Source organism: Typopeltis vanoorti, chromosome 8 (assembly GCF_054136105.1).
Source record: "Typopeltis vanoorti isolate ZY-2024b chromosome 8, IOZ_Tvanoo_1.0, whole genome shotgun sequence".
NCBI classification, from domain to species: Eukaryota; Metazoa; Arthropoda; class Arachnida; order Uropygi; family Thelyphonidae; genus Typopeltis; species Typopeltis vanoorti.
The window spans coordinates 133,936,841-133,959,380 of NC_143556.1; the positions used below are offsets into that span (position 1 = coordinate 133,936,841).

A 22,540-nucleotide genomic window follows, 5' to 3' on the forward strand; every position below is an offset into this window, starting at 1 on the left:
AATCAGTGTACTCTTTTTCTGTGACTTTGAACTGTCAGTTGACCTTGTGTAATTCAGGCTTGTTTGCTTTACAAATTTAAACTCTGTTTGAAGGCTTCAGAAACATTGTGTAAGATATGTGTGGCATTTGTGAAAGATGTGGTAGCAGAATGTACTATGTAGAAATGCTGTAAAGAATTTGTTTGGTGATGAATCACTTGAAGATGCACCACATTCGGGAAGATCCTCCGTTATTGATAATGAATAATTACTTGCAGCTGTTGAAAATAATTCTGTATTAACATGTCAAGAACTTTCACAAATGTTTAACTTGAGTCGTGAAGCAATGACGTTTAACATGAGTGGTGAAGCAATGATGTTTAACGTGAGTGGTTTACACTTGCATCAACTGGAGAAATCGTGGAAGCTAAGCAAATGGATACCATTGCATTACAAGATGACAGTAAATTTCAAAGGTTATCAATTTGTTCTTCACTTCTTTCACGTCATAAAAATGAGCAGTTTTTGGACTACTCACTTGTGATGAAAAATGAATCTTATACTGTAACAGAAGCAAACATTATTGGTTGTCACCAAATGATTCAGTACTCACACTTCAAAGGCACCATTTCATCCCCAGAAGACTATGCTTTGTTTGTGGTAGACTGAGTTAGTATTGTTCATTATGAGTTTCTCGCTACAGGCCAAACAATTACAGCTGAGATCTACTCAGTGCAACTCGAGAGTATGTATAGGATGCGTTACTTCAGAAACAGCTAGGACTAGTCAGAAAAAAGTGCTATTCTTATAGGACAATGCAAAACTTACCTGTGAGAATATTTGTGCTTTAGGATGTGATATACTACCTCATCCTCCATATACTCCTGACATTTCTCCAAGTGTTTATCACTTTTTTTTGTTGCTAGATAATCACATGGGAAATTGACAGTTCCTCAATAAAACAGAGATTGAAGTGGAAATTGCTAGGTTTATTGTGTCTGAAGACAAAACATATTATAAAAGCAGAATTTACAAACTTATATCTCGTTAGGAAAGAGTTGTAGATTAGGAAGGTGCTTATTTTAATGAATAAAACATTTTATGAAAATTTCTGCAGTTGTTTAATTTTTATTATGAAAAGTTACATGCACTTTTTTTGGTTACCTGATATCTACAGAACTCTGCAGTCCACATTCCATCAGCCTATTCTCATAGCTAACATTGTATTGTCATCTTTGTCATCCACCACTGCACTCTTTCCATTGTTAATTTATCCTTTTCAAATCCTGGGGCGGAACCAAAATTGAACACAATAGTCCAAGTGTGGTCAGATCAGGGCTTTATACAATGGAATTATATAAACGATTGGATAACTCTTTTATCTCTGCAGGTCAGTGTCCTTTTCAATATTGCAACAATCCTCTGGGTTACTTTCACCACCCTTGCAGTATGTTCTCTTGTATTGCAGGTTTCTATCAATGCCTTTGTAAAATAAAAAATAAAATAAAAAAAATGGCAGAATATTCCTTTCCCTCATCAACCTCTCTTGTCACTTTATTATAAAAGGCAATTATATTACTTAAAAAAAAAGCCCCCCACCACACCTTTAACAAATCCATGCTGACCAGGGATGACTCTTGCTAATTCCCCCTGTTCTACCAAATAAAAGAACTCGCTAGTATCACATTATCTTCACTATGTGAAAAGATGGATGGGGAAGAAGCTAGTTTTAAGTTAGCTGTAGTATATTTTCCTTTTTTGAACTGCCAATATATGATTCTTGCACAACCAGGACTTGATGAAATGAGAGTATAGAGTGGAATGAGCAATAAAGGTTTTCATACTTATATGACTCTTGGATATAATTTCATATATAATCTAGAGCTACATTTTTGTCTGTTACATTTGGTATTCTAAACAAATAAAATTTGGTAATATTATCAATAAAAGATTTTTTTTTTTCTTTAAGATAATTCAAATGGCAAAAAAGTTTAGCTCAAGTTAGTTTTGGATGTATTTTTTATTCGCATAGAGAAAAATAAAATATTCATAGCAATGATACTTTCATTAATGATGCCAAGAAATTATATTCTAGGTCTAATCCTTTATCCAAGTGTAAGAAACAAAGTTTGCATATGAAATATTTTCGCAACAGAGCTACTTGTATATAGAAGCTTATGACTTCACGTCAATTGTCTTGGTATCCCATAATGCAAAGTACACATCCTTTGCATCTTGGTAGTGGCACTTCTCATAATACTGATTTTATGAGAAGGGCTACTACCCAGACCTGTTTTGACTTTTATTGAGGTCTCATCAGTGGGAGTCAGACTGAAGGGATTTAATTTCTTGGAAACTTTCAATAATACCTTCAGTTTATTATTATTAGGTGAGGATGAGAAGGTATGAATGGCAATCAGAGTCAGGATCAGGGAAATGGGAGTGGTCAGACCAAAGAGAGAGAGAGAGAGAGAGAGGTATGAATAGCAACTAGAATAGAGAATGTGGTGCTGGTAGAATGGCCTCAAACATACAGGGATTGTTATGTTTGTATACGAATGTAAGGAATATTCGAAATAAGAGAGCCGAGTTTGTTGCATTGATTGAGTCAGTATACTCAAAGATAATTGGTATAAGTGAAAGTTGGTTGTCTAGGAAGAGATGTGATGTTGGGAATAGAAATGGAAGGACATATAATTTTCTGTAGGGATAGGAAGGTGAAAAGAGAAGAGAAATGCTGTTAATGATTTTAGAGGAACTGTGTCCATAAATTGAAAATGAATTGTGGTAGTTGATAGTACATGCATAGATTTTGAATATCTTTGTGTAAAGTTGAAATTAACAGTCTAATATATCTGATAGGATGCTGTTAGAGGCCAGGGAATGTAGAGAATACTGATTGTGAAACATTTAGGCAAATTGGTTGGGCATGTAAAAAGAAGGTGATCCTGATAGGGGACCCTAATTACAGGAATGAGCCTCAGTAGCTCAGTTGATATAGACGAAGCCCTTTGGTCAGAATGACCTGGGTTCGATTTCCATCTGTGACATGAGGAATCTTTATATCTTTATATCATGAGGTCTCTTTTGATGAAAGGTGAGTTAACTGGTCTCATACAAAGACAGAGTTTTTTTTTTTTACCCAGAAACTTGAGTTTTTCGTCCCCCAGAACAACCAAACCGGCCCCCATGAACACACATGGATTTCAGTCATGAATATTGCTCTTAGGGGATGCAGAATGACAAACCAGCTGCATTAATTCAGCATAAACCCCTCATTAGGGGGACTCAATCCATCCTAAGGTATGGATGAGAATCACAGGAATATACAATGGAAAGAGGAGACAGTGTACTTGTTCCAGTGTTGAGAGTGTATTTGTTGAACTTCTGAGAGAGAAATATTCTTAAGCAGCATGTGACTAAAGCAAACTAGAGGCTTGAATGTTTTAGATTTGATGATAACTTCTCAAGATGTAGTTCTTAATGAGGTATTAACACTACCACCAGTTGGTGAGAATGATCATTAGGTACTTGTTTGGGAAATAATGAAACATGAAAAGACTACTGCCAAAATAAGGATATACATGGAATTATAAGGGGGATGATTATGGAAAGCTCTCTGTAGTCAACTAGCATCAATATATTGGATAGATGAGCTGTGCAGAAAAGGTATTGACAGTGCATTGGAATTCATAAGGCAGTATCTGACACAACAGTGTATAACTGCATACTGAGTTTTTTTTTTTGTGTGTGTGTGTGTGTGTGTGTGTGTGGAGTAGGAGCAAAATGGATGATCAGTGAAATCAAGCAAGCTGTGTTGGAAAAGAAAATGTTATGGAGGAGGTACAAGACAGTTGGTGGTGATCAGATCTGTATGGAGTATAAAGTGCAGGTTAGGAAGGTGACGAACATGTAAAGAAAAAAATGCAATATGAGAGGATATTGGCTGGTCAGGCCAAGGTTAATTCAAGGGAATTTTTCTGCTATATGGCAAGCAAGAGAAAGAATAATTATGACAGGTTGACAATGGCAGATAGTCAGAGCAGCACAGTGACTATTATGAAGTGGAATTATTGATTAAGCATTTTATCAGTGTATATCATACTGGTGTTAATGATGCTATGCAATATATAGAAGGAAGGCAAATATTAGGAGAATCAGAAGTGAAAGAATCAGAGGTGTGTCGGGTGTTGATTGGGTTAGATGTTAATAAGGCTGTGGGAATGGATGACATATCACCACATATTCATAAGAAATGTGCACAACAGTTTGCTATGCCCTTGACCTGGTTATTTAATGAAAGTCTTGTTTTACTTGTATTTTATGATAAGGTAATGAGTGTGCTAGATAAGGGAGAATCATATACAGTGATATTCTTGGATCTTGTAAAAGCATTTGATAGATTATCACAAGCAATAGATAGTATATTGCTTACATGGATTGGAGATTGACTCTCTGAACTATACCAGCAAATTATGTATAATGGAACAGAGTCTCAAAAAAGGAGTGTAACCAGTGCTGTGCCTCAGGGTTCTGTTCTTGGGCCTCTGCTGTTTAACTTGTTTGTAAATTATATATCATGGACTGAGTGGGGGATCTTCAGTTGTCTGCTGATGATGTAAAGTTAACGAGAATTATAAGTAGCACTGCTGATTTTAATTCTCTTCAGGAAGATTTGGATAAATTTTTGACTTGTACAAAGGAGTGGCATTGCAGGTTTAATATTAATAGGTGTTGCATGTTGCAGTGCAGAAATATAAGGCAGTATACTATATTGATAGTGCTATACAGCAGGAGTTGGATGAGATTCAAGATCTGGGAGTGATGGTTGACAGTATACTGAAGTTTCGAGGGTATAGTACAGCTGTTGTAAAGACTGCACATCATAGTACTGCTATGATAAAAATTGCACTAACATGTAGGAACAAGGAAGTGGTTGTGTTACTTTATAAAGTACTGGTAAAGCTACACTTGAACTATTGTGCCTAAATTTGGTCACCTGGTTTTCAGTGTGATGTGGGAACATTCGAAAAGGTCCAGAGAGATGAATGACTAAGACAACATCAGGACTTTGGTCCAGAGAGATGAATGACTAAGACAACATCAGGACTTTGGAATGCTGGCTATGGAGAGAGGTTGAAGAAATGGGGATTGCCAAGTTTGGTGGATGATAGGAAAAGAAGTGATAGGATAGAGACATTTAAGCTAGTGAAAGGATTTTATCAGATTAATTCAGAGGGAATTATAAAAAAGAGTAGAAGACAAGAAAGGAAGAACTAGAAGTAATCCCTGGAAGTTATGTAAGAGTGTGGCAAAAAGGGGTGTGAGGAGTAAATTTTTTAAATGGAGAATTGTTAGTGAATGAAACACATTTCCAGAATATATTGTGATGCAAGGAGTGTTAAGGATTTTAAGATTTGGTATGATAAATATGCTGGTGTCCAAAAGCTAAGAATGAATTACATTTTTAACTGTATATGAAAAAAAAATTTCATGACTACAGTCAAACGTGGGCATAAATTTATTGCTAACATACTAATAAATTATATTACACAAAAAGTGTGTTAAATTGCAATACGTTTTTAGCAAAAATTAAAAATTTCCTAAGGATGTAGTTAAGGAATTAATGTACAGGGCTTATAAAAACTATGCAGAGTGAGTGACATTTCAGTGTGGAATATATCCATCCTGAACTGCAATGTACCTTTCAAAATGTTGTACTATGCTTAGGTGCCAAGTGATTCATGAGTTAGTGAGGCAAACTGGCCCACTCTTCTTTCAGAGCAAGGATGACGTCTTGTTTGTTTCCTGGAGAGGAATTTCGAGCAGCAGTGTGTGTGTGTGTCTCTATTGTGTACCAAACATGTTCCATGGAGTTGAGATTAGGGGAGTGTGCTGCCCACTCGATTTGATTAATATCCTTAGTCTCCAGTATCATCTCCACTGCCCATTATATGATATGGTGTGGCATTGTCATCCTTAAAAATGAGTTCTCCACCTATAGCATCATGGAACAATCAAACATGACGTCGAAAAACTTTATTGTGGTATCATTCTCCAGTCATAGTCAATTTTTCAGTACTTGTACCTCAATGTGTCCATTAAGAATTAATTCTCCCCACACCATGATTCCAGTACCTCCTTATCTATCCCTTCCAAGAACATTCTTGTGATAGTAAGCAGTACCTCACTCCAGATCAAGTGTTATCTAGAAGTGGTGTTAAGACTAAAAACTCTCATCTGTAAAGAGTACATTAGTCCATTGATGTCTTATCTAATTTTTTATGGCTACGACACCGCTGAAAACATGCTCCATGATGAGTTGTGGATAAAGGGATGCAAACTACTTTGGGCATATAGGCCTGCTTGTCACAGCCACATCTTGCCACAGTTTGCTGAGATATCCACATACCTGTGCTTGAATGGGGCCAACTTTCAAGATGATCTGCCATGGTGCATCGATTTCATTTTGCTGTCTTTGTGCTCTGTGGTGGAGCGAGGGTGACCTCTTAGCAAAGGTCTGGAACACATTCCATTTGTTTGAAATGCTGCCTAGAGCCTGAATATATATAGTGCTATACGAGATTCCGAACTCTCTGGCAATGCCAGTAGTTTTACAGCCTTCTTTAAGCTTTCCAGTAATTCTTCCTCTGGTGAAATCATCTTGTGATGTCTTTGAGACATTACAAGACATACAAGTTTGCTAATTAATTTCTTCTCAAAAAGAGCTTTCTTCAGACACAATTCGCATAACACAATCTTTTATCCTGTTGGCTACCATGTGATCCTTTTGTGCGCGATTTGAAAATTTGAATGTATATCTGCTTTCTACTTGAAATCGTCAGTTATACAAATTGCCACAAGCTGATTTATCTGAATTTGCACCGTTGTAGTGTTCGTCCTTAGGTTTTAGACACCATTGTATGCTGTCAGATAAATGAATCCTCCTATGATGAGTCTGCCAACTGTATAGACGAGGTAATAATGATGATAATAATTATTATGTACTATTTTGATAGCTTCTGTAATATTCTTTGAATTTTGTGTTTTACAGTGATTTTACTTTCAAATAGGTCAGGCTCATTAGATTAATTGGTATGATGCTGATAGTGTTTGTTCAGAAACAGCATGCAAATAATATACAGGATGTTGCTGCAGAAACAGTTGGAACAGGAATTATGGGAAAATTGGTGAGCAGTTCCCTCCAGAACATTGTATATTATTAATGTTGAGGTGATGACTGTTATAATATTTTTGTAATTATGAATTCACAATGAAATTTTATCCTTCAAATTTTGATCTAGCATATAGAGTGTATTAAAATATGTTATGCAAGTATTAGTATACAGCAGATATTCGATTTATTCAAAAATATGGTCCTCTTTCTGCTTTAGGTCTTAGACCTATTGCAACAATTTTATTGCAATCCATCTTTCCACCATTCCCATGGTCTTCTAGTATTTGGTTTTCTATTTTTATATTTGTCTGAATCTTTCTTTTTTTTATTATTTAATTTAATTAATTTATTATTATTATTATTATTATTTATTTTATTTATTTATTATTATTTATTTATTTTTATTTTATTTTATTTTATTTTTTTCATTCTATTAACTTTTTTTTGTCATTCCTTTTCCTGTTTGCTAACCATTCATTTACTCATTGTAAAGTGAACATTTTGCATATTTCATCAAATTCTGATTTTATCAAATTTTGTCTTTCATTAAATTTTCCTAACAGTTTTCATTTCTTTAGTAATGTTTAATTGTTTTATCTTCACTGTGTCAGCTCTTGTCAGATGCATAATTAAAATTGGACTTATTATACTTGCAATATTTAGATTTTTATTTTTCTGTATTGTTCTGTTTAAACATCCAGAGATCTTGTTTGCCTTATGTGCTTGCTCTTTAACGTCATCTTCAAAACAATTTCACAAACTGTGAAATTGTTTTGAAGATGACGACAACAGTCATGGCATTTAAAAACATCATATTGTAGTTACAGAAAATAAAATGGTAGAACAGATGACACAGTTTACTTATTTAGGCTGCATAATAATATATCTAAAAGATAAAGATATGAAAAATAACGAAATTTCAGCAAATCTGTCGAACAATTAAAATAACATTAAATAAAATAATAATAAATATAATAAATTTAGTTTAATCCTTTATCCAAGTGTGAGCAAACAAAGTTTGCGCCTGAAAGTATCTTCAGGACTGGGTTAAGGTGGTACAACACCAGGCAACTCGTTGCAAAGGTGGAGCAAGCTACCAACACTCCTATCTCAGTATCTCCTATAATGCAAAACACATCTCCTTGCGGATATGTCTAATATTATGCATTAAGGGAAGGGCCACTACCCAGACTAGTTTCGACCTTTATTGAGGTCTCTTCAGTGGGAGCCAGGCCCAAGTGGAGATATCAGGCAGAAGTATTAGCAGGTCATCTCTACCTATAGTAATTGCCAATTGGTGTGCCACCCTTTTTTTATAATTTACTCTGGATTTAGAGAAAGATGTTGAAAGTTTATTTTTCACTTGGTTAGAGTATAATAAATTTAGTTTAATCCTTTATCCAAGTGTGAGCAAACAAAGTTTGCGCCTGAAAGTATCTTCAGGACTGGGTTAAGGTGGTACAACACCAGGGCAACTCGTTGCAAAGGTGGAGAAAGCTATCAACACTCCTATCTCAGTATCTCCTATAATGCAAAACATTGTTTTGCATTATAGGAGAAAAAAAAGGGTTGCACACCAATTGGCAATTACTATTCTCCTATAGTAATTCTCCTATAGTTTTTCTCCTATAATGCAAAACATTGTTTTGCATTATAGGAGAAAAAAAAGGGTTGCACACCAATTGGCAATTACTATAGTTAGAGATGACCTGCTAATGCTTCTGCGTGATATCCCCACTTGGGCCTGGCTCCCACTGAAGAGACCTCAATAAAGGTCGAAACTAGTCTGGGTAGTGGCCCTTCCCTTAATGCATAACATTAGACATATCCGCAAGGAGATGTGTTTTGCATTATAGGAGATACCGAGATAGGAGTGTTGGTAGCTTGCTCCACCTTTGCAACGAGTTGCCCTGGTGTTGTACCACCTTAACCCAGTCCTGAAGATACTTTCAGGCGCAAACTTTGTTTGCTCACACTTGGATAAAGGATTAAACTAAATTTATTATACTCTAACCAAGTGAAAAATAAACTTTCAAAATAATAATAAAAAAAGAAACTCAACTAAAATTTTATAAAGAAATGGCCACTCCCACTCTGTTATGTGGTTCAGAAACATGGACTATTAAAAATAAAGATGAAAGTAAAATACAAGCTATTGAGATTACATTTTTAAGAGCAATCAAAAGATGCACAAAATTGGACCATATAAGAAATGAAGACATCAGGAAAGAACTAGGTATTTACAACGTAAATGAAAAGATCAAGGAATATAAAGAGAAATAGAAAGAGCATCTATTTGAGATGGAAAGATATCAGCTACCAAAAGAGGTAGATAGATAGATATAGACCAAAGGGAAAGAGAGAGAGAGAGAGGAAGACCAGCTGCAAGATGGAAAGACAGGTCTAGCTGAAACAGGCAAATACCTAATCTTTAAAGAGAAGAAGATATGCTAAAAAGGTTTCTTTTTTCCTTTGTGCCAATAGTTTAATTCCTCTGAGTATCAAGGATTTCACTCATCCTTTTGTTTCTATATGTTGCTTGTTTAATATTATTTTTAAAGACTTCCTAGCTTTTAATGAGTTCTGTGTTTTCATTAAAATTGTTTTTGTTAAATGCCCTTTTCTTCTTCATTGCACTGCACTGTTCAACCACCCTCCATGCAAAGAAACTGCTCCTCATCCTCTTGCTCTCAACTTTCAGGATTGGTTTCTTGTCCTTGGCCATACCATACAAAAGAGAATCTGATCCTGGATGCTTCTATTTGGCATGAAACCAGCTTGTTCTTCACCAAGTTTCCCTTCCACAATCCTTCTCAACTGTTTCTCAAGTATTCTTGCATAAATCATACCAGGAATACTCAGTTGGGAAATACCTCTGTAATTCTCATATTCAGTTTTATTTCCTTTTTTATATATTGGGACTATGAGAGCTCTACTCCAGTCATTTGGAATTCATCCCTCTGTCCAGGCCTTCTGAACTAGCAGTGCAGCCACTGCAAGACACATACTTGAGCATTTCTGGTTGAATATAATCTACTCCCACTGCCTTTTGATATTTCAGGCTTTTGATGACTTTTTCTACTTCAAGGATGGATATGTATTCCTGATTGCATGCCTGAGTGTATTTCACCACTGAGCTGTCACTGCTTGTTCCATTTAACAATTTTTTACTCCATGCAATTACTCCATCCATCAACGACATCTTTTTCTCCAGTTTTCATGTCACCTTTATCAGCTTTAGTTCCTTTTACAGTACTCTTTCCTCCATTTCTGAGCTTTTTCAACAGCCTCCAGAATATTTTGCCATCTTCCTGATATTTATTTTCTATTTTCTTACCAAATTCTTCCCATAGCTTTTGTTTAGCTAGTTTTACACAGTGTTTATTCTTTCTTGCGTTTATCTCTGTATTCTCTAGGAGAACAAGCTGACTAGTAACTTTCGATATGCTTTCTTCTTTTCTTTCACTGTCTCTTTAACTTCCTGAGTCTGCCATGGAGTTCTGATTTTTCTATCCTTGCAGATAATCTTACTACATGCCTCTCTGGCTTAATCAGTCAATGTTTTCTTCAGGGCTTGCTACTGAATCTCCATGGTATGGTTTCCTGTTCTCAAACTGTTTCTTTTTTTCTTGAATAATGTTTGTGTATTTTAGTCTACAGTTCATATCTGAGAGCTGCTCAACTTTTATTTGCTTTAAAACTTTCTTTTCAATATCAAATTAAATTTTATCCTGCTCAAGACTAAATGGTGATCACTTACAATTTCAAATCCTCTGACACTCTGGTGTCCTGCATTAGTGAGAAAACATCACTATCAACAATAATATAGTCAATAAGACTTTTATTATTCCTTGCCTCTTCTCTCCATGTGAATTTGTGCAGATTTTTATGTTAGAACATCATGTTAGTAATAACCAGTCCATGTCCTGTGCAGAAATCCAACAGGTATTTGCCATTATTATTAGCTTTGCTCTTTTCTCCAAATTTTCCCAAAATATTTCTGTATGTCTGACAATTATTTCCTACCATGCTATTTAGATCTCCAACAAGGACCAACTTTTACTTTTTTGTTGTGTCGGTTTCTTTGTTTAAAGCTTCAAGATATTCCTCCACTTCTACCTTAGTAGAACCTTCTGTGCGACCATAGGCATACAAATAAGTCTCATTGTCCAGTTTCCCATTCTGATGTTTGCCCACATCAGTCTATTTGATATTCTATGCCATTCAAGATTAGCCTCATATTTAGTGTTGAATACTCCATCTAATCCTTCTTTTTCCTGATTGTTATTGCCTGAAGTTTGTATTTATTGCTTAGAAAGATTTCATCAGTTTTTGTCTTTTTTGTTTCAGTCATCCCTGTTATATCAACCTGTTACTTATCCAATTCTTCTGCTACTTCCATTTCTTTGCCATTCAGACTTCATTTTTTAATAGTACTGATCTCGAACTCTGGTGGTTTTGAGTTGGGATGTGTTTCAGGATCTGTTCCAGTAGCTGACTTTTCACTGTTTGCCAGGTTCCCTGGTGAAAACAATGTGGGCCTTGTTAGTAATGGGGTGACTCCCCAGTAGCATGAAGTTCTGTCATGTTGTACCATCATTTTACATTATGGTTTAAGCCAGTAAGAATACAATTTGGTCAGCTAAATCCCAAATTGCTAGCTCATCCTCATTCCTTCAGTATCCAGGTAGATACCTAATAGGATGCACCACGAGAAGTTGAATATTGGACATTAGATCAGAAGCCTTAGTCAGTTCTCTGCATTCCTTTAAAGGCTATGTGGTCTACTCTCGATTATACAGCTTTGACCCTTAAGCACCCCTTAAACATATCAGGAATGCAATATTTCATAATGTACTCATCAGGCATGCCTCTAGTTATTGCATCACCATATAATAATGTCTGCTTATTCCCTCCTCCCTTTTTTTCCCTCATTCCTATTCTCCTGTTTACTTATCTCTGCTGTAGCACTTGCCACTGCATGTGTTTTCTCTCATTAAAACTACCTTATTATTCTCATCTTTCATGATATCTTGCTTCTGATTCATACTTTTGTTATTTATACTTTATTCACCTTTGCTCTTTCCTGCATTTTTCTCTCTTCATTTTCTATAGTAGACACATTTTCATGCCTTTTTCTCACACTCATTACATCACATCACACTTGAGTTTCATGTTGAATTGGGTTTCATGATAATTTTGGCCTACAGTTTTGCTTTCGTTTCATGACAGTTCTACTATGCTGTTTTGCTTTCATTTCATGACAGTTCTGACATACTGTTTTGATTTCATTTCATGACAATTCTTACATTCTGTTTTGTTTTGATTTCATTTCATAACACTTTCACTTTCTCTGTTTTTGCCTTTCACCCACAGACTTCTCTTAGAAAATACACAGTGCATTGTACAATAGAGTTTTGTGGAAAATTAGAGAAATTAACAGAAAGCATTAAATGCAGCAGAACAAAATCAGAAATTGTTTGACATTGCACTATTGAAGAATATGTAAACAGAGTTAATCTAAGATAGTGTGAATCACTTGCACAAAATGTTAGATGAATGATTAGCAAAAGGAATGTTTCAGGCAGAAATGGCAGACCAAAAGCCAACATGTATGACAGTTGATGCAGTTAGAAATGCTTTAAAAGAAGAGAAGGTATGAGCTGATTAAATTTAGAGACCTGACAAATAATAATAATAATTATTATTATTATTATCTGAGACTTCCAGGGAGTCAAGGACTCATCGAGGGAGGCTGTAAGTTACCCAACCCAGCTATCATACCTTCTTAAATTCATTTATACTAGATACACTCACTACCCCTAAGGGCAAATTATTCCACTCATTCACTAGCTCTTACCTCTTTCTTGACTGAGAACAACCTTAACTTCCATGAATGCCCCCCCTTTTCTCTTCCCACCTTCCATATAACAAAAAATTTCATCATTTGAAATTCTATAACATCCGTTCAAAAGTTTATTGACCTCTATTATATCACCCCTCATTCTCCTGTTAACCAGTCTGCAGTTCACATACTCACAATCTGTCCTCATAATATAATTCCCATAATCCGGATATAATCTTTGTAACTCTTCTTTGCACCCTTTCCACAGCTTCTTTATCCCCTTGGAACCCGGGAGACCCAATCTGCACACAATAATCCAGGTGTGGTCTTATCAAAGCCTTATAAAGAGGCAAAATTACTTCCTTAATAATAAATAATAATAATAATAATTATTATTATTATTACACTTTCAAATAATAAACCAGTTTGGAAGAGCATTGTTATATTGTATAATACATATGTTGTGTACACACCATTGTGCTTATTCTGTGTTAATGCTGAATTAAAATAACAAACACTATGATTGCCTGCATATCATGATTTGTTTGTGCCATTTTCTAGGGAAATAAAGGAGGTGTTGCTGTACGATTTGATTTTCACAGTACATCAATATGTTTTGTGAATTGTCATTTAGCAGCACATGTAGAAGAATATGAGAGGCGTAACCAAGACTATAATGACATATGTACCAGGTTGAACTTTAACAGTTTTAAACCTCCAAAGTCTATCAAAGATCATGAGTAAGTTCCGTGAAAATTAATTTTTTTTATATTTGTATATTACTTTTTAAATATGATTTTGCAATTATTATTGTTATTATATATATATTTTTTAATATTTAGTCAGGTCTATTGGTTTGGAGATATGAATTATCGTATCAATGACTTGGATACTGAACAAGTAAAAGCTCTGATTGAAAAGCAATTTCACCATGTGGTTTTAGAACATGATCAGGTAAGCAGTAAAGCCTATTGTCATCCATTAATGATTTCAACACGGGTTTAATGCCACTGACAAAAATTTATTTCATAAATTATGCATTTTACATTCATACAATTTTTCTTGTAGAATTGAAATTATCATGTTTCTACTTTGGCATAAATTAAGCTTAAGCACTCATCTTCTTTAAGTAATGAACTTATAGACTTAGCTTATCATTTCTCTTTTTAATTCACAGTTTTTATTAAGTCCTAAAGGAATTTGATCACTTGGCATGATGGGACTGCCAACCTCCTTTTAGTTGTTCTTAAAGAGCAGGGTTCCTTCTAGGAAGCTTGGATTTGATTGTTTTGAGGGATGAAACATCTCTCAACAAAAGTTAAATCATGCAGAAAACTCAATTTATTGACCTAATACACTTGTCTGAAGGTCTGAGTTGCTTCCAAACAATAATGACAACTGATTACTTAATGGAGGCCTGAAGTGATTTGAAAAAAGTTATTTTACTCTTATGTTGACAACTTTTCGTCAGTGGAATTCACATTTAAAAAATAAAGAAAAACAAGATTACTACTACCTTACAGGATTCTCCTCATTGTCTTTTAATGATATCAATAGCATATTACAGTAATCTACCATTTATCCCAACACATCAGGAAAGCAGTTTGCTATTGTTATAATTGAAGAGTCATATAATTGAAGTTCAGTAGGTCATTGTTTTTAAGTTAGCATAAACAGTATATCACTGTATATATTTTGTATATGTCCTGTTTTTGTCAGTTATATATATGTTATATATAACTTATATAAGTATCTTTATGTTAAAAAAAAAAAAGCCAGTTTCTAACAGTTTTGATATCAGCAGTTTAGACATAAGTGTAATGTAATAATTTAAAATGTATTGTACACTATGAACCAGTTATGATTTATCTTTTTATCAGTTCAATCTTTTTAATAGCTTTAAATATGCAACAACATTAATATTTTCTCTGGATTTCTTCCATATTATCACAACGATAGCATATGCATTTTTGAAAAAAATGATTTAAAAATTGAAAGTTTTTAAATATTTATTATTCAGTTGGATCTTGTGTCATAGAGAGCAACTCATTTGTTATGCAAATTATTGCTGATATGAAACTGAAAGAAAGGTCTGAGCAAACAGTTACATTTACAATTTAAGAGATTCTAAAAAGGATTGCAAAAACCTCAGCTTTATTCTTAGGTGCATTTCACAGAATATGTATGAATATATTATATTCATTTTGTTTCTACATATGCAGTATATACAAACTTTTCCTTAGCTGTGAATGGATGGATTTTATTGAAATTCACCATTTTGAGTGTTTGCAGAACACTTTTTGAACAGTTAATTTTTCTTTCAGGGTGACTACTTGCATGCGAAAAAATTTGCAGTACATTTCAAAATCATGCAGAGTAATTGCTTTGCTTCAGTTGGATGGAAATGAATGAAATTGGATTTTTAGGATGCTAAAATGCATTCACTAAATGCAGTCAGAAATACATATGAATACTTGAAGTAGAAAAAAGCCATAAAAATTTGAAATATGGAAAGGCAGCTGGATTAATAATATATTCAACCAGTAATGCCCAATATGGAGATAAAAGTTTTATAGTGCCTACACTGTATAATTCAGAAGCATGGTCACAGGGTCGAATTTCAAATGATTGAATTTCTATAAAACTGGAAATAAAACTGAATGTGAAAATTACATAGGAATTTCCCTGTTGAGTTTTGTTGGTAAGATTTATACAAGTATACTTGAGAAATGTTTAACAAAAATTGTGGAAGGGAAGTTTGGAGGAGAACAAACTTAATTCAGGAAAATAGAGGTTGCCAGGATCAAATTTTCACTTAAAGACATGTCATGGGAATATAGCAAGAATCTGTAATTAAACTTTACAGACCTGGAAAAGGGCATATAACAAGGTGCCGAGAGAGAGAAAAGCTGCTCAAAACAGTTCAGTGGTGTAAATGGGATATTTTATCACTTAGTCTTTATTTGAGTTGTAAGTCAACAGATGGAATTGAAGGAGGTACAGGAAGATGGTTTGATCTTTCTCAAGTGTTAAATCAGGTGTGAGACAAGGGTGCACATTATCTTCACTATTATTCATCATCTGTATCGATCTCATTATAAGGGAAACTGAGATTAAACCTGATTTCAAAAATTGGTAACCTCAGACTCTTTACCTTATGCAGGTAATGATGTTTTACTTCTAAATTAATCCTGTACAAGTTTTTGGGATCCTCTGACTAAATTGAATAATTGCTGTGATAAATTTGGTATGAAAATCAGCATTAAAAATATAGTGACAATGAAAATAGGCAGAAACTGAAAACGTCAACTGGATTCTGAATGTAAAACCTATAAAACAAGTAAAACATTTCCGTTATTTAGGCACAATTTTTAATGAAGATGACAAACTAAATATGGAAATAGACAACAGGATTAGCAAAGCTAGCATGGTATGAATTCAAAAATAAATTTATATGGAATAATTAAGAATTTAGTCAAAACACGTATCTAGCTCTATGCAAGACAATGTTCAAACCAATTTTAATTTATGGATCTGAGAGCTGGGTTTAGAAGTAAAACAAATGAATAAAATAAATAAGACTGGAGATTACAGATATGAAAATTCTCAGAAAGATTTAGAGGAGTGAAAGGATGACATCAATGCAAGACCATGTTAAGAATTTGGCATTGTTAGCATCCAGAAATGTGTTTGCAGAACTAATTTCAGGTGGGAGAGGAAAGGTTAGCAAACAACACAAGTGTTGTTTGCAAGGGTAGGGAAAATACCTTGAGAAAGACCAAGATTTAGGTGGATTGATACAGTAAAAGTGTGTTAAAAGAGAGAAGTATAAGATCTGGTATAAGAAGTATATAGATCACAGATTAATTTGGATGAAAATTTTCTATAAGAAGTTAATAGCAATGATTGCAATTATTTTCATGTAGTATTATCATATTAACCCTCTACATTCTCCTGAGGGTATATATCAAAAATTTGATGATGATAAAATGCATTCTCACAACTCACTTTTGTTCATAAGCAGACCATTTTTTTTTATTGTGATAATTTGTCTAAACAGTTAAAAGGATAGTAATTCTACTCCAGTTGAATGAAATTTGATCATCTTGATCATAATCTGTTGACTCATCTGAAGTTTTGATTTTATTTATTCAGTATTTAAGGGCAGATTTATAAAAATAAAAACAAATAAATCATCTAATGCATTTTTTTTCTAAGGGGAATAGACAAGAACTGTTGTAGTTTTTGGAAGTTAGCAAGCCAGGCGATGTCCATCCTTAGTCATCACTGATATCATAGCTACTAGTGATTCTGAAGACTTAAGGGCAAAGTACAGATGCTGCTGTTGAGATCTTCAATAAGTCTTGTCCTGGATTTTTTTATTAGTAGATGTGTTGCAAAAAACTATTTTAGGTGTGCATCAAAAAATGTGATCAGTTTATGGAACTTTCAAGATGATGAAAAAAATGAGAGTATTAGGATATGAGAAATGTGATGATAAACATTAAAAAAATGAAAATATTCTGACAAAAAGTAACCAACAAAACTGGATGAATGTGCTAATAATAATAATGAGAATGGTCCAGAAGACGTTAGCAGGAGCTTAAATTAAACATTCCAATAAACTGGTTTAAGTAGTGGTCTTTTTCGTAGTCCATAGTATTATACACAAAGGTGGGGATGCTTTGCTCTGCATTATGGAATACTACTACGCAATCAATGTGGTCATTAATCTCTGTATACAAGTAGCCTGGTTGCGAAGATATTTTGCACACAAACTTTATGCAAAATTTCAACTTGAAGTTGAGGAGAATGAAACGAAGCACATAGAGCAGGGGTGTTCAACCCATCGATCGTGGAGCGATTTTTGGTCGATCTCTTGTGTATTCCTCCTTACTTACAAATTTAATTAAAACTGAAAACATAATATTTTATTTATCATTATTTTGTATTATTTTTAATTCGCTTTAAGTGTATTGCTATTGTTTATTTATTTTTCGTTAAAATTGTCAAATCAGTAATTTTCTTATAAGTCCAGGTAAATGAATTAATTTGGATCAGTGGAAGTCAAACAGTGCGGAGAGTGAATACGATTATAAGTAAAGTGTAAATACTTGATTGTAGCTTAAATATTAAATATTCCAAAGCACGTTACATCGATTTTTTACTTAGGTTAAGTCCCATGTGAATATTGTAAAAAAATAAACTTTGTTTGCTTCAGTATAGTTTGTATTAGATGCTTTTGTGAATAACTCTTTTGAAGCTAACTGTATATACTGCTTTAATAAAAATATGTTAGAGTGTTAAAAACAAAGGCAATGTTGTTTTTGTCGCCGAAGCTGTACATGGCAGCATTAGAAAGATTGTTATTGAAATTTGTATGAATGAGAAAGGCTTGCAGGCTCTAAGTGTAAACATCTCCGAAGTTAGTCAGAAAGAGTTCAAACAACTTTCTGATGGCCTTCAACTTACAATCAAAAGAAAGCGGAGGAGAACAAAAAGCGTGCCAAACTTGAAACTTAAGATGAAAGACTCATACAGATTCTTTGGGGGTTGCCAAACTTCATGCGATGTCTCAGAGGAGGCATAATAAAAAGGGACTGAAGCAAGCAGAAGGGGTCCCGGTTCCAGAATTGCTGTTAGAGAGGAGTCCGCCTGGTCCAGGGTCGTGTCAGAGAATCTGCCTGGATCGACGTTGCTTGAGAGAGAGCAGTTTCCCGCTTCCAGAAAGGAGCTTCTCGGTTCAAGACATTGCTAGAGAGAGAGACTACTTCTAGGTGGCAGACAGAGTTTCAAATTGCCGAAAGGAAGAGTTCCAATTGCCGGAGAAAACTTTCCAGGCCAGGTTAATGTCAGACATTAACCTGGCCTGGAACACACACATTCACCAGTGTAAAATAAAACGCAACACACATATTCACCAGTGCGTTTTGTTTTCATTACAATTTGATGAATCAAACGACTTCACTGATATTGCTCAGTTAATGGTATTTCAAGATTATTCAAGTAAAGAAGAACTTTCAAAAATTATACCATTATTGGGAAGGACTAGGGGAATGTGTGTACATTTTTTCTGCATTTTTAAATCAGGCTTCATTTCATTATGTAAAAACGATGACAAGTATCCAGATTTTTTAACATACCACTGTATTATTCACCAACAAGTACTGTGTAGTAAAAGATTAAACACAAAAGATGTTTTCGATATTACTTTTAAAATTGTAATTTCTCTTCAAGGAAAAGCCCTGTAATGGCGGTGATTTAAATTACAGGCAGATGATGATTGGGAACTTCTGTTGTACAATAATGTTCGCTGACTCAGCAGAAGTCAATTTTTAGAAAAATTTCTTGTATTAATTAACAATGTAAAAATTTTTTTGATGAAAAAGGAGATATTTATCCACAATTAAGTGATAAAAGTTGGTTGTTACACTTATCATTTTTAGTACATTTCTGTACGAAATTAAGCAATTTAAATTTAGAGTTATAAGGTAGAGATAAAAATTTAATTGACATGTTAAGTTCAATAAAAACTTTCCAACAATACTTACTTTTATTAAAGAAAAATATAAATGACCGCAATTTTAGACATCTCCCATATTTATTAAAATTTTTTGAACAAAATCAAGAAATGCTTCGCTATGATTTAAAAGAATTATTCGTGAAATAGAATTAGTTGAGGAAGAAATAAATTCAAGATTTAAAGATTTTAATAAAACTGAAATGATTGTATCTTTTATCAATAATCCATTTCAAGAAAAGTTGAACATCACAGAAATTTCAAATAAAATTAGTGGGTTGTTTGATATAAACCTAATAACTAGTATTTAAGGAATTGACAGCGTATACTGGAAATATAGATTAAATAAACTTTAATATACACTTTCCGATATTTCGGCGAACGTTACGTTGCCATCTTCTTGGGAACTTACTAAAAGGACACGTGCACACAAGTACTAATACAACAAATGAGACTGAGGCTAGGACGCTAGCGTTTTCCTAAAGTCCTGATGGTGCCCCCTGGCGGGCTATATTGGTAGTTCTTGGCCTTTGGGCTGAAGTTCTTTTGATAAAAGTTTCCCAAATTTGGGGCAGTTTCATGCATCCAAATTTGTTGAGGTTTGGCATGTTCCTAAGGGCCGAGGCTGATTCCATGAATAGTCTTTCATACTTGAACTTGCTGCGGTGTATTACTGTGGCTTTCTTCCATCTTATTCTGTGGCGAGTATCCAGAGCGTGGTCTGCAAGCCCAGAGTGGCTGTACTGGTGGAATCGGATGTAATCCTTGTGTTCTGAGATTCTGATATTTGCTGTCCTGCCTGTTTGGCCAAAGTAGGACAGTTTACAGCTGCAAGGGACCTGGTATACACCAGGTAGGTCTAGGGGAAGTGGTTGGTCTTTGGTAGAGCGGATAAGGGATGCCAGTTTTTTATGTGGTCTGTAACAAGTGGTCAAGTCATGTTTTTTTAAGATTTTATTGATTTTTTCTGAGGTGCCTCTGATGTAGGGAATAGTGATGGATTTAGAGTAATCTTTTTTGTGAGGGGGAGGGGGTGGTGGCTTGTGGATGACTGGGTTAAGTATTTTTTGGATTTTTTGGAGGGAGTAGCCGTTGGCTGAGAAAGTGTCACGGATGTGATTTAGTTCAGAGGTTAGGGCTTGATCATTAGAACAGATTATTTTTGCCCTGTTGAATAATGTTTTAATAACTCCATATTGTTGTGAGGGGGGGTGGTGGGATTGTTGGTGGATGTATCTGCCAGTATGGGTGGGTTTTCTATAAACTGAGAAAACCAAGGTTCCATCAGGTTGGCGGGTGACTAGTGTGTCTAGGAAGGGGAGGTTATTGTTTTCCTCTTTTTCCAGGGTGAATTTGATTCTAGGGTGTTGGTTGTTCAAGTGTGTTAGGAAGGAGAGGAGTGAATCCGGGCCATGTGGCCAAATAGCAAAAACATCATCAACATAGCGAAGCCATATGGTAGGTTTTTGTGGGGCTGAGTTTATTGGCTTTCTCCTCAAACATCTCCATGAAAAAGTTGGCCAAGGGTGGGGAAAGTGGTGAACCCATGGCTGTCCCCTCTATCTGTTTGTAGAATTTTTCCTGCCAAACGAAATAGCCTGAGTTCATTGTAAACTGAAATAGGGCTGAGATATCGGGAGGAAATTTAGCTTGGATTAGCTCTAAGGTTTCTTTGAGAGGGACATTCGTGAATAGGGAGGAGACATCAAAACTGACCATTATGTCATTGTGTTGGAGTGTAAGGTTTTCTATACTGGCTTTGAAGTGGGCTGAGTTTTTTATGTGTGATGGTGTATTGCCAGTATAGTGTGAGAGCGCTTTGGCTAAATGCTTGGCTAGTTTGTAAGTGGGGGAATCAATGCCATCCACTATGGGACGTAATGGCACATTTTCTTTGTGTATTTTTGGGAGCCCATATATGCGGGGGGGTCTAGAGTTATAGGGTTTTAGTCTGTTGGTAATCTAGCAATATAGCCCGCCAGGGGGCACCATCAGGACTTTAGGAAAACGCTAGCGTCCTAGCCTCAGTCTCATTTGTTGTATTAGTACTTGTGTGCACGTGTCCTTTTAGTAAGTTCCCAAGAAGATGGCAACGTAACGTTCGCCGAAATATCGGAAAGTGTATATTAAAGTTTATTTAATCTATATTTCCAGTATACGCTGTCAATTCCTTAAATATTAGTGATATAAACCAAGCTTAAGTAGAACTTGAGATAATAAACATTCAGAATAGTTTACATTTAAAATCAATAAACAATGAAGTCATTGTTTACTGCGTAACCATTTTTGACTAGAGTTTTTAGATATGAGTGAGAGTTCATCACGCAGATCTTTTTCTTCTGTGATGATATTTGTTACTGTATTTTTAAACATATGTATAATACTAAGTTTTTGTGCATAATGGTGAGTAGATTTGAAGTGAAGATAGCGTCCAGTGTCTAGGTTTGCAGTAGATTGTGAGCTTGATTTGTCCATTCTGTTGTTTTTTTATTAGTACGTCCAAAATGGGTAATTGATTGTTATTTTCCAACTCTAATGCAAACTTAATTTTTTGGCGGAAAGCATTTATTTTTTGAAGGAACTCATGTAAGGCATTTTCTGTATTATCTTTCCAAATGATGAAGACATCGTCTACGTATCTCCACCAGATTAATGGTTTTGGATTTATTTTGGATAGGATGTCATGCAAAAATCATGCACGGTGGTGACAAGGGACAAAATATATATATATATATATATATATATATATATTTAAATTCACATATTGTGGATCGTTATTTGTATAAAACAGTTTGAAATAAAAAAAAAATATTGTATGCAATTGCAAAACAGCCAGGTGAAAAACAATACTATTAGGATAATTGAATTGTGGGTGTGTACATGTGACTATATATATATGTGTGTGTGTGTGTGTGTGTGTGTGTGTGTATGTATATATAAATACTTATGTGATTAAACAGTATAGTTCTTAATAATAATTTTCCAGATTTTTGGCATAGAGAGAGAGAGAGTTCATCAT

The 22,540-nt window shown here is 34.6% G+C and overlaps 1 protein-coding gene across 1 annotated transcript in view; it reads left to right on the forward strand.

The window, feature by feature from the left end:
• Positions 1-22,540, forward strand: part of Ocrl (Oculocerebrorenal syndrome of Lowe) — a 537,079-nt gene that overhangs the window by 214,169 nt on the left and 300,370 nt on the right. Inside the window, exons 12-14 of the mRNA XM_090396332.1 lie at positions 7,053-7,169; positions 13,563-13,741; positions 13,844-13,955. Coding sequence (XP_090252458.1) covers positions 7,053-7,169; positions 13,563-13,741; positions 13,844-13,955 — 408 coding nt within the window. The remainder of the gene's footprint in view (positions 1-7,052; positions 7,170-13,562; positions 13,742-13,843; positions 13,956-22,540) is intronic.